General features: G+C 41.9%; 1 protein-coding gene across 10 annotated transcripts in view; it reads left to right on the top strand.

Moving 5' to 3' along the window:
* nav2a (neuron navigator 2a) overlaps positions 1 to 12939 on the top strand; it is a 224772-nt gene that overhangs the window by 110734 nt on the left and 101099 nt on the right. For 5 of the 10 annotated variants that reach the window (XM_030413781.1, XM_030413779.1, XM_030413777.1 and 2 more), the window contains exon 1: positions 5882 to 6824. The exons of 1 other annotated variant lie outside the window; for it this stretch is intronic. In XM_030413781.1, coding sequence (XP_030269641.1) covers positions 6609 to 6824 — 216 coding nt within the window. In that variant the 5' untranslated portion in view covers positions 5882 to 6608. Of the gene's footprint in view, positions 1 to 5881; positions 6825 to 12939 lie in introns of those variants that run through there. 4 more of the 10 variants (XM_030413787.1, XM_030413788.1, XM_030413782.1 and 1 more) reach the window with 2 other exon arrangements.

Here is a 12939-nt window from a genome sequence, read left to right as displayed (position 1 = left end):
TTCACCACAGCTTTTTGCATGATACGTGGCAGTGAAGTAATGCATCTATTTTAGGCCTCGTAGGATTAATAACTAAACTATGATGATGGTGAATCTAGGTAAACCTTTTTTTAGCATCGTTCATTAACCTATGTTCCAGCTAATAGATTTGGTTGCTTGATAATAGTAATCTGGTTGAGAAAGATGAAGTTATCAACATTCGCTGGTAATGTGTGTTATGTGTTTGTGGGGAATCCGACCTGGTGACAGGCAATGAGAGTAACATAATAGAAATACCCTGTCTTCTCCCCTATGGTCTAATTTTCATACGTAGGTCATATAGAGGCATCGGTATGGTTCAGGATTTGGTTAAAACTCCTTTTGATATGTTTAATGACTACCCTGTGGTGGCCACGAGGTTTTGAGAATACCTTAGTCTTTGCTGAAAATGTAAGACATTCTGAAATGAATTGTGCCAAAGATCAAGTGACTCGTGATCGATGAGTCATACAGTATGTGAATGTCATGTCATCTTGCACTTCCTGATGTTTAAATCAAAAAGGCGTAGAAGAATTTGGTATGGACCATTCCTGCAATGAAGTGGAATCTACATGGGATATAAGAGGAGTGTTAGAGGAGTGGTAAAAGGATGTCTTTAGGTGAAGTATGGGCTATAAGTTCACCTTAAAACACAGAATGAAACATTTGCTCTGGCACACGGGCCAAAACCTTAAATGTTTAATAATTGGCAACATGATGATGTAAAAAAACAAAACAAAAAACACCTTCTATTAACTTGGTTCTTGTCCCTGAGCTTTTTTGAACTCAAAAGGAAGCATTAGTCCCTGGGCGGAGATAAATATGTGCAGTATAAATCTCTGTTTAGCAACAGTACAGGTGAGAAAGAAAATCAGCCTTCTCATCTATTTCAATGAGACTATTGTGTAGACACAGTGGGGGTGGTGACATCACAGCAAATGCGGCGGTGAAGTTGAACCTGCATCACTTTGTAATGATATCTGTTTTTTGATCACTCCGTTGTTTGGACGGCGTATTTTTACTGTTTACATAGTGATCACCGAGAGGGAGGGCGGAACGATCGCCAACATGATACAGTCATTTTCCAGAGTTGTAATATCCTGTCTCATACATTGTAAAACCTCCGTGCAGTGTTTTGGCATCTGATAAGCCCTTTAAATTCATGGACCTATTACTATAACTGGACCTCAAAGATTGTATTTCATCGTCTCACCGACACCTGAAGCAACACGCCTCCTCTTACATGCCCCCTCGCATTTTCTTTAACTGCTGTTTTCGGTCCGAGTGCCCGGGTAAGACCAAATCTCACGTCAGAGAGGATTTATCCAGAGCTAGCCGCTATTAAATTTACAGTCCTACTCTATCCCTGATGTTGATAATTCAGTACTTCATTATCTATGCAGTTCATATATAACCTCTGCTGACACTAATCTCATTCTAAAGCTACATAGCTCGCAGCAAACACCCACCATCTACCCCACACGAATGTTTATTATTCTAAGAAGAAGTACAGTATAAACATAGAGCAGAACAGGCAGTGGGTGTCCTAGTTATTACTGTCAATACCGCCCATTTACAGCCAAACTGGCTCTATTATTAGACTGCACTGTACTGTCATCAGGTATCTTCAAAGGTGGTTACATAAATCGCACATGACTGTTTTTCTTTACTGCTCCGTTAGGTTCAATGTTGTAATCTGCCAAGATCTCGAACATGTTTACCATCACAAAGGATCGTAGAAAAATAATGGAAGTTTCCCTTGCTTTGCTGCGCTGTGTATGTTTTTCTTCTTTCCATTTCATAAATGACAGATTGAGATCTGAGGCTAGCCGGGTGGAGTTAATGTATTTTCCTATATGTTTCAGCCAGCAAGCCCGTGTTTGTTTTGATGTCAGGATATGGGTGTGTTTTGGATCAGAGAGGCAGCCTGGCTATGCACATCGTACCAGATACAGCAATAGCTGTGATTTTGTGGAGCCTCATATTATGTTTATTATTGTTTTATCATCCCAAACTGAATAAAAGTGATACATATAAACACCTCAATCAGAATAAATAGGCCAAACCAAATGAAATTTCAATCAGTTGCAGAATGTTAATTCATACCTCTTCATAAACCGATCACGATAAAATGTGTAAACAATGTAATCAGATTATTTTGCGGCTGCGTTCTTTCTTAATGCATAGCGCTGTACCTTTCTCCACTTACCACAGATGGCAGCCATGAAGGTGGACTGGTCTACTGAGAAAAGTTTGTTTGTAATAAAAAACTTTTCTCCAAAACTCTATCAATATAAAAGTCTGATCAAACACGTGAAGACGAATACGTTACGTAACATCACTTTTTGCACGTCACACAGCTGTTGTTGCATGTAAACACCGTGTAAACAGCAGATACAAACTCTTCAGTGTAATGACTTCAATTACTGAAGACTTACTGTCCATGAAAACATACAGGAGCTATTGCCAGTAGTTTATGACAAGGTGGAATATCTGTGACCTGCAGATTGTGATTATCATATGTGAAATATGAAATTGTAGCTTCTCAAGTAAACTACTAATAAGGTGCAATATACAGCATACTAGATTTATATCAAAGCATTATGTCAGGCTAAATCAACATGTTATCTACCTAAAATGGTGCTGGGACAGGAATACTGCAAAGCATCCAGAACACATCACTTCGAAGTCATTGAAGTTAATTAGAAAACTGATTGCTGCCTAATTTGGGCAGTGATAGAAAAAAACAAAAAAAAACAAAAAACAGACCTTCAAATCTATAATCACATAACATGTTTCAAATCTTCGGACCCTCAGCACCACATGTCTCTACACACACTTACACACACACTACATTAAATCATAATCAGATATTAGAATTTGCATAATTTAGGATTAATGTAACAGGATTAAGATTAACATACTAACTACACCCTCTCCTGGAATAAATCATTGCTCTTATGTGTGTGTACTTTCTCTAATTCTATCTCCTCCTTTGGTTAGCTGCAGCATGATCTGAGATGATCTTTCCACATTGAACTGGAACACAGAACGGCACTCTATTTAGTGACTTCCGATCTGCAGTGCTGCTAATTTGTTTGGTTTGAATCGTGGAAAGCAGCTACTGTGCTTAAGATGGTTTCTGTGTCATTTCAAGAAAGCAGGCTTCAGATTAAATGACTTGTTGGGTTGGATTTCCTTTTGCCGCATTTTATTTCCACACCATTCTGTTCAAACATTTGTTTTCATCTCACAGGAGAAACATTCCCTACTTCTTTAATGGGAGGATACAGCTTTTTATGACTAATGTGATAGGAAACCTGAATATCTTTGTGTTTGTACATTGTTGGACTGTCAAAACAAGCAATTTAAGACTTTGCCTTGACCTTTAGGTAAGTTATACAGGCATTCTTCACCATTCGACCCAAACTATCAATCAACTAATCAAAAAATTAATCATCACTTAAAGTTGGTGCCACTTTTGGCCAAATACACACGTTGATTTTGATACACAACTGTTATATGGCTGTTATGTCCTAATCAACCACGTTAAAATTCAGTTAGAAGATGATTGAGACTCAAATTGTTGTCCCTGTGTGGATATCTGATGTCATCCAGACTTTATGGCTCTCACCCAGCCAAATGACCCATAATCAGATGAAAGTTTCATTAAACTGCACAGTACCCACTGTGTCTTTAAATTGATCTTTGTTCGGGAGTAAACTGTTTACAAATCTGGATTTGCATACCAATCTATATGTAAATTCCTACATTAACTGGTGATGGCAAAGAAGAGTAGAAACTGCAAAACCTTCCCTCCCATGTCTCTTTTTCTTTGGTTCTGCAGCAGGATTTGAGTCGGCACCTCGGCAGCTTCAGTAAGCCTGCTGGGAGTCGGGCTGATCTGACACGAGTCCACTAATTGGCCAAACTCATGCTTAAAAAAGAGGAAGCTTAATACAGTCAGAAGAGGGGGAGAAGACAGAGAATAGAGTCTATTAATGCAGTGTTTTCAGTGTCAGTGCCTGTTATACTGTACTTTATGGAAATGAAGAAGCAGCACTTGAAGCATGACACACTATCACATCTGATAGCTAACTGACAGTTAGCTGACCCACTAACTGTCAGTTAACTGACTATGTAGAGCTTGGTATTTTAAAATATCAAGGTGTCTCTCATTAGTGGTTCTGTAGGATCTCTTGTGTATTTTACTATTTTAGCCCAGAAGCTTTTTTGGGGAGTAAAGGACTTGAGATGGCCTGGTTTCTGTCTTTCCCTTTTAAATTTTGAATCATTTTTCCATTATCATGATTTCATCTGTTTAGTAAACCTGGTCATTCATTTCATTGTCACATTTTATTTTCCTTTGTTAACAGTTTATTGTTGACTTCATACATAGACAGTGTAGAGTACGGTACCCTTTTAATTGGAACACATTTTGTAGGTACTTGGTCAGCATTCAAGTGAGGTAAAAAGTCAGCAGCCATGCTAGCAGCTCTTTTAGGCTGTCTCACTTTAAGCCAATTTAAGTTTTTTTTCTTTTTTTCTAATGTTCCGTTCCGTTCCGTTTAATTTTCCGCTTTTTCCGTGAGGGTCGCGGAGATGTTTTATCTCCCCATTTTCAGGGGGGGTTACTGGGGCCAAATCCAGTTACTGTGGACGAAGGCCAGGGTACACCCTGAATGAGTCGCCAGCTCATTGCAGGACCCTTGCTGATGGCAGAGGCTGCCACACAGGTGCCAACTGCGCATCAGGAACACTTTTGGGGTTCAGTATCTTGCTCAAGGATACTTCAGCATGTAGCTCAGTTCCACCCCAGGGTCCGATCACTAATCAACCTGCTCTACCCACTGAGCTACAGCTTTTTCTAATGAGATACTTCAAAATGCACATAAATAATACATTGATAAAAACACAGCTAATGACGATGTAATATGCTGCTGCTTTGCAGGAATAATGCATGTTTACCAACTTTCATTTTGCATGTGACCATTTTAATATTTGCTAAATTGCAGTAAACACAATTACAGCTGAGGTCGATAGAGGGTTCATTAGTTTTGCAAGTACTTCGCCATAAACCAAAGTACCTGCTGATGGCGCTAGAGGAAAAGCTAAGCAATCAGCAAAGTCATAACAGTTAATCCTGAGAGGGGATGAATGTCTGTACCAAATCTCATGCCAATCCATCCAATAGTTTTTTAATGGTATGTCGCTCAAAACCTCAAACTCAAAACTTCATGGTGGTGCCACAGAAAATGCCAGGGGACCTCCAAATCACCCAGATACATTCTCTGGGAATCATGAATATCTGTACCAATGGTTTGGGCACCCAATCGAGTACATGTTGAAACCTTTGACCTCCTAGTGCTAGATTAAAAAGCTAGGGAATCATCAGAATCAGTAGGCTTCTTCCTCCGGGGGACATGGCATGACTGTCTTTACATGCCCCTAGCATGGCTTGTTTACTGATCAAATGTAGGTTACGCCCTATGTGGACACGTTATGCCCACGTTAGGCTTTTTTACAAATCGAGGTTTCGTTGAATTACTCCTAAAATCCAGTTTTTTAAGTAGATTTATATGATTTGTTAATTGCCATGGAAATGTGGCACACATGGGTACTGGACTAAAATACATTGTCAGTTCTTTCACCAGCAAATGAAAATGATCCGGCAAACCTGAACGACAATTTTAAGTCTGATAGTCATCTTTGTGAGACATAGAGATAAAAGCAGGTTGCAGGAACATACTGAGTAGATGTGTTGAGCCCTTCTCCACATATGTCAGCCCTGATCTAAGCCACACCTGCTGCTAACCACGACTTACCCAAAGAGGGAGAGGGAGAGAGGCAGCAGAGTACAGCGTGTTTCAGGCTGTGCAGTCACAGGCTGAGCAGTCGCTGAAGCGAGCGGTCGCATTGTCGCTGCTGCCTTTTTCTTTTTTCTCTCCATTTCTCGGTCTCTGTTCCCCGTCTCTCCTCTCCTCGACGGGGCTCGGTCTTTCCTCCTGTCATCCTGCAGCGATGGTCTAATTAACGGGGCTCTGTGAGAGAGGAGCTGCTGTGCGTCCTATAGGAACCTTTTGCCAAATGCTGACTCTCTGTCAGTGCTGGGAATAAATGGAGGGGAACACTCGCTCTGCCACCAGGCAACTGGGGATTCCTCTTAGTGTGAAGTGGGATTTTTGACTTTCTTTCCTGGACTTTGCAGAGTGGATTTTCTCATTTCTATCAGGGACACATTTTCTAACTGAACACTCTGAGGCGGATTTGTTCTTTTCTACATGATATAAAGAGCTGAAGGAAAACAGGTGGCATTGGTGGGTTTTAAACCCCTCCACTGCATGTTGGGGAGCTGAGCTCACCCCCCTGCTGAGATCCAGCAGGAGCAGCCAAGACCAGGACACCGACAAATTACACACATTACTCCAACCAGGTGAAAACTGCACGCGTGTTTTTTATTCAGCCTGGTAACACCTTCACACTCACAGAAGTAGCTGGATCATATGTGAGTCTATCCAGCTGGTAGCAGGATTTCCACCTCAGTGTAAGAGGGAGGGGAGCGTGCAGTCATCAGGTGGCCCAGGGAGAAGATGCCAGCCATCCTCGTGGCCTCAAACATGAAGTCAGGACTCCCCAAACCCAAACCGGTGCACAGTGCCTTGCCCATTCCCCAGACCCACAGCAGGCCGGCAGCTCTAGCGCTTCCTCCGGCACCCGTCAAGACCCACACCCCTTTGCCGGGCAAGCAGGCGGGGTCAGGACCCCCGAAAAGCCCAGCAGGGCCAGATGCTGGAGTACACACTAAGGTCAGGATGTAAAACTATTACCTCCACCAATGCCTGCTGTGCCTGTTGTTTCATTAGATCTCTGTTCAACTAAGTACTGCCACAGCCAATGATAATGAGTATATGCACTCTTAGTGTCGAGTCACTGTAGCTCAAAACCATTTTGATAGAAGGCAAATTTGTGCAGTCTTGCAAGGTTTATGATGTGGTCTGTAGTTTATTTTTCTGGATAGGATAATAAATGTCTCCTTAATAATCCTCTTTCCGAAAATCCTCAGTAATGGCTTCAGTTTCTCTGTGAGTGATAACTATCCTGTCTTACGGAATTAAACTGTCGAACAAGAGTTCAATAATGAAGGAAAATCAGTAACTCTTTTTGTCCGATAACATTCAGTCTTGGCACCAAAAGTCACTTTGCAACAATATTGTCATTAGTCACTTCAGATTGTGTCAGTGTGTTTCTCTACCTTCTGTTTCCTCAGCCATAGTGGCTCTCTGATTTTTTTTTGTAAATAAATACAGAGGATTGTCAGTATCACCATACTTTCTCTGGCTCAGTTTAGCATAACGGAATCACAGAGCCAATTTCAGTGAGTTCCTGGAAGGAGCCGGAGCAGGCTGTGTCTCTGCTGTCCAGGATGGCAGCGTAGCAGGATATCAGGGTGGCTGTTTTGCTGTGTTTGTGAAATATTGGCTGCGCTTAGCAACCCCACACAAACGGCTGCAACGGCGAGAGGGATCGCTCTAATGCCATGTAAGGCAGTGAGGGGAAGGAGGTGTCTGTGTGTGTGTGTGTGTTAGTGTGTATTTGCGAGCCAGCAAGTGCATGCTTGGCAACCTGTCTTGACAGTAAGCGTGACTTGGAGCCGCTGAGGCGTCCAGTACGCTGTTGTATATGAGACAAATGTGATGATGACGGCGTGAGGAGGAGATACAGCAGCCCAGCGCCGTCGGACACAGCACGCGTCCGCTGCTGGTGTCGTTTGTTTTGTGGCTAATCACGTTTTCTCACTGACCTACTTTCTGTGACTTTCTCTCTCTCCTCTATGTCCTCCTTTCTCTCCCTCTCTCCATCCCTGTGGTGCTGATGAAGCTGCCGTCTTCACCCTCGGCTGGGTTAACCCTTGACCCTCCTGACCAGCAGCAGCGATGTGAATATTGCAGTCATGTACTCATATCCATCTATGCTGACTCTGTACTTGTGTGGGGGACGTTTGTGTGAGTGTATTCTGAATGTTTAGGCAAGGGAATCACGTTACAGCTGCTGTTTTTATTGGCGCCGCAGATTGTCCTGTCTGCTTTTTAAGTCAGCGTTGGTCTCTTTTTGTAACTACAGCACTGTTTAAGATACAGCTTAGCTTGTTCCATCAGGCAGTAATCACTTAAAGCTATATTTTCCGCATCAAGACCAAGTAATAAAGTGACAAACACATAACAATTTCAAATGGATGGCATTTTCAAAAACTTTCTCAATTTTCTATAAAGAAAAAAAATGGGAAATCAATTCTTCTGCATTCTTCAGAGGGGTTTTCAGTGAACCACCTGCTGCAAAAAAAAATTGGGAAATATGTTGTCAGAATAAGTATGATGTCTCCAGCAGATTTGTAGATATTTGTGCTTCATTGACTGCAGGCACGGAAACAGCTGTATACTACTGCTACTGTGTGCATCCAACATCAAGCCTCACAGCTTCTTGTACAGGTGTACTACAGTGTCCTTTACAAGAGATAAATAAGACAAAAGAAAGAAAAAAAACCACCTCTGCAAGAATGGAAGCAAAAAAACAAAGCTCTAAAGACAAAAGTAAAAAAAAAAAACAATGAGAGGTCTGAAAAGATGCAATGAAGATCCGAATACACACGCACACACACACATACACACACACACACACACACACACACACACACACACACACACACAAAAGCAGTATCAGTGGTACAGGCTGTATTATAACCACATCTTCATGATGCATCTTCTTGCCTTGCCCAAAAGAACTGACAGATTCTCTGATACTCCATGGTTAGATATCCCTTCAGTACAGGACAGGAATGTCAGTTGCAGCTCAGTTTTATCGTCCTCAGTTCTTGACTGTGAGCTAGGCTTCCCCCCAGACACTGACTGAACTCGATGAAGGTCTGAGCGGCAGAATTGCAGGCTCTGACTCTGAACCCTATATTGCTGTCAGTGTGCAAACCCCTCTGTGGATTTCATGCAGATTTCAGCGTCACTGGTCCTCACTGTGAACCCAATCTGCTCTGAGGGCAGAGTGAGATGAGACGGGGCTCTCTGGAGACATGAAGGCTGCTTTATGTTTTTGATGCTTTCACTCTTTTTTGTGTTGGCTTAACTGGATTTCTTCACCGCCTTCAGCCAAAATAATCCAGCATTTCACGTCAATGTGATGTCAGGTTCTCAGGACGTGAGGGCTTCTTTCTGGAGCATTTTCAACAGAGAGAAAAATCCATCATAGAGGAGGTGGAGAGACCAATTTCAGCATCCAATATTGCAGCAAATAGACCAGAATCCAGTACAGTCATAAGAGTGGGTTGACGTTTGAGTCATTCCTCAGAAAAAAAACCTTCCCTCTTAGAATCTCTATCTATATCACTGTCATTCTTTATTTTTATTTCCCCCTAACCAAGATGGACTCTTGAGATCTAAATCCAAAACCAGAAGTTATCCCACACAGACAACACTTATGGAAGAAGAGTGAGGAAAGCAAAATTCATAAAAAGTTTGTAAATCAATTTCTGTTTTCAAGCATTACAGTGTAAGTGCAGAGACATCTTAACATGCAATGCCATTGAACACAACACAGACAGCTACGAGCAGCACATGGTTGCAGTTATCCGAAGGATTAGTGGAGTCATAGCACAGGCTCTTACAAACATCCAGCTGGATGGCCCAGTTGGCACTAAACACACAAACATGTTGTGTACACCTGTAACAAAGAGTTAATCTATAATGCAACGAGAGCAGCAGGAGGCAGAGACAAACATCCGTCTTTACAGACTGGAGTGAGCACGCTACGTACTGAGTGTCTTTGTGTGTGTGTGTGCGCGTGTGTGTGCGTATGTGTGCGTATGTGTGCGTATGTGCGTGCGTGATTGAAGTCTGGCACTTATGTTAAGGTGATAGTCTGGAAATGTGTGAATGGTATTTGAAGCTGGTTGCTCTCTCTCTGCCTGTGTGTGTGTGTGTGTGTGTGTGAGTGTGTGTGTGTGTGTGTGTGTGTGTGTGTGTGTGTGCGTGAATGTGTGTGAGACGCCATATGAAATGACAACCTCTTCTGACCTTTAACCTTCTACCATACGGTCATTACGGTGAGTTAAGCCTTGCACAGATACTCTGCTGCCCTCTAGTGGCTGGTTTTCGATTTACATCCCATTTCATTCACAAACACACAGGGAGACAGAAAGCGTGTCTGTGTGTGTGTTGAAGTCATTCAAGGCCACAGTCTCTCCTATTCATCTTTAATGCCTCTGTTTTATTCCCGACCTCCTTCTCTCTCTCGCTCTCTCTCTCTCTCCGTTTTCGCTCTCCCTCGTCCTCTTTCTTACTTTTTCATTTTTTCGCTTTTTGTAATCCAAGTGTTCATTGTTGCCAGCTCATTAATTCTCTGCTACAGTTTTGACACAAAAAAGGTTCAAACCAAGAATCTCTGAAAGCCACATGCACAGCAGGAGACCGTGAAAATGAATTCCCAAGCTATGTGGAGCCTGCGTAGGACTTTATAAGTCATGTAGAACACACACACACACACACACACACACACACAGACATGCGCGCACACACAGACACACATGTTTACTTACACATGAGCACACAGACACAGAGCGAGGTTTGTCCATGTGCCGGTGAGATAAGGAGCTCCTATCTTAATAAGTATCTCTGCAAATAAAGGTTTTAGTCTGGCTCTGTGTAAAGACTGGCTTTATTAGACTCATTATGGAAGCACATCTCCTGAGAGCTGAATCTGAGTCACATTAAAACATAGAGGGACCAGTGAAGAGGGCCATCTTTGCTAGTATTTACCAAGACAATCTTGTCATAAATAAACCAAGATCCACAATATAGAAACGACCCCCATCCAGGAGAGAGGAGCTTAGTGTGGATGTGTTATATTACCACTGTATGATAGATGCATCAGTGATGCAGAGCTCCATTAAATCAACATCCTTCATTTTTGAAGATGTGTAATTGCCCAAGATTAGAATTTCCCTAATTTGAATTATTTAAATTGGGTGTAATTTCATTCAGTGAACTGGTTTGACCATGAACCTACGTACGCAGTGATATGTGTGAACTCATTTAATTGTTGTGGATTCAAAGTTAATTAAATGACCTCTAATGGCACACTATGGATCAGTGGCGATGGAGTGTGGAGATTAGACTCAGGCTGATATATTCAAGTTTGGTGAAAATCGGGCATGGAAAACCAGGAATGACATTATACTTTGTTTCCTGGCTATTCATTAATGTTAATTCTAATTCTTAATTTAATGTTTCCCCTCTCACATAGAAAACATATTATAAGATAAGCCTTAAGCACTTTCTAACTCCAATCGAAAGCCATTGGTTCAATTGCATTAATGCTTTTTCAGTATACGTTTCTGCAAACCACAGATCTGTACAAACAATGTTGTGCCGATGCTGTGCTCATGATTTGGTTAGGTTTAGGAAAAGATCATACCTCGTTCTGTCGGCATAAACGTGACTAGAAATTGTTCCGACATCTCGTCAAAAATATCTAGCTTTGTTGACACTAGCACGCTTGAAAAAAATCCAAAAATATCCAGTAGTTTCACAGCTCACTTCTTCAAATGTTGAAACCCCGTCTTGAACAGTGGTCTCTGGTATTGCAGCTGTTTCACTCATCTTTAACGCCACCATCTGCTTCTATCTCCCAACATTAAAGTCAGCTCATATACTGTACATGTGATGTAAATGTGATATGACACACATTGGAAAAATGTCAATATAGTACAAATTACAACATATCAGTGGTTGGCAGAAACGTAAAATGCCAGCATACATAGCTTTCTGCATGATACTGTACAGGCCAAGTTAAAACAATTGAATGATGATGCAAAATATTTTACATCAGCATTTCACATCAACCTTTAAAACTCATCTCACTTGACCCCTAGAACAGATCTATGTCATGTCTCCAGCCTCTCCCCTCCTCCTCTGCATCCTGTGAAAGGCAGTAATGCCTTTTTTTTTTTTTTTTACGGCTTTTCCATCCAGCCTGAGTCTATTGAAGACCCCACCCAGCAGGTGAGAGTGAAAGGCAGAGCACCATCGTGCTGCATTGGATTGCTAATGCACTCCCACCCGCCCAGAGGACAACATATTGGGTGGGGGGTCTGTGCAACTATATTGGTGCTTTTTATTATTACCATGACAAAGGACCACAAATGCACATATGTCTCTTCAGGAGGTGCTGCAAGTTAAAGTCGGATTTAATGGATGTTTTAGTGATTCGTTGTTGGGGAGCGTTCATTGTTCAAAGGAATTACCAAGGTTTTAACAGACTGCAAGAGGTCAGACAAAGAGCAGAGGGAAAAAAGACATGTCTTGTTAGGTCTTGCGAGCGATGGATTTAACACACGCGATTCATCATTTTGTGGTTGTGTCTGTCAAAGTGGTCCTGTCAAAAGCGCGTTTCCAAATCACAATGAGAAAAAGTGTCAAAAAAGTCTGTTCATGTCGAGCTGAAATCGAGGCGTCTTTCCTCAGTTCCTGAAAGCTGTCACTTTGGAGATAAGAGGTTTTCATTCAACAGCAACCACACGTGTTACTATCAGCGCCAGGCAGGAGTTGCTGTTGATAAGAACGACAACACAACTCTGTGCCCTCCCTCAGAGAACACAGAGATGGTCGTCAGCTTCACACACAGGCAGACTACGTTCAGATGGTGAGATAGTCTGTGCCTTTTATTCAGGGAAATAGAGGTTCTCTCTCCCAGTAGCTAGCTTTTCAGTGTAAATTGTCACAGAAGATACAGCTTGGTTCACTGTTTCCCGCAGGATTTTTTATAGATATTGAAAAAGTTTGGGTTTCTTGATTAACCTTTACTCCAGGATGTGTTTTGCCATATGTTTTAGTTTAAAGTATGGTTTGATTTGGATAT

Source organism: Sparus aurata, chromosome 4 (genome assembly GCF_900880675.1).
Source record: "Sparus aurata chromosome 4, fSpaAur1.1, whole genome shotgun sequence".
NCBI lineage: Eukaryota > Metazoa > Chordata > Actinopteri > Spariformes > Sparidae > Sparus > Sparus aurata.
The sequence above is the reverse complement of the archived record's forward strand: the minus strand, read 5'-3'. Positions and strand labels throughout refer to the sequence as shown.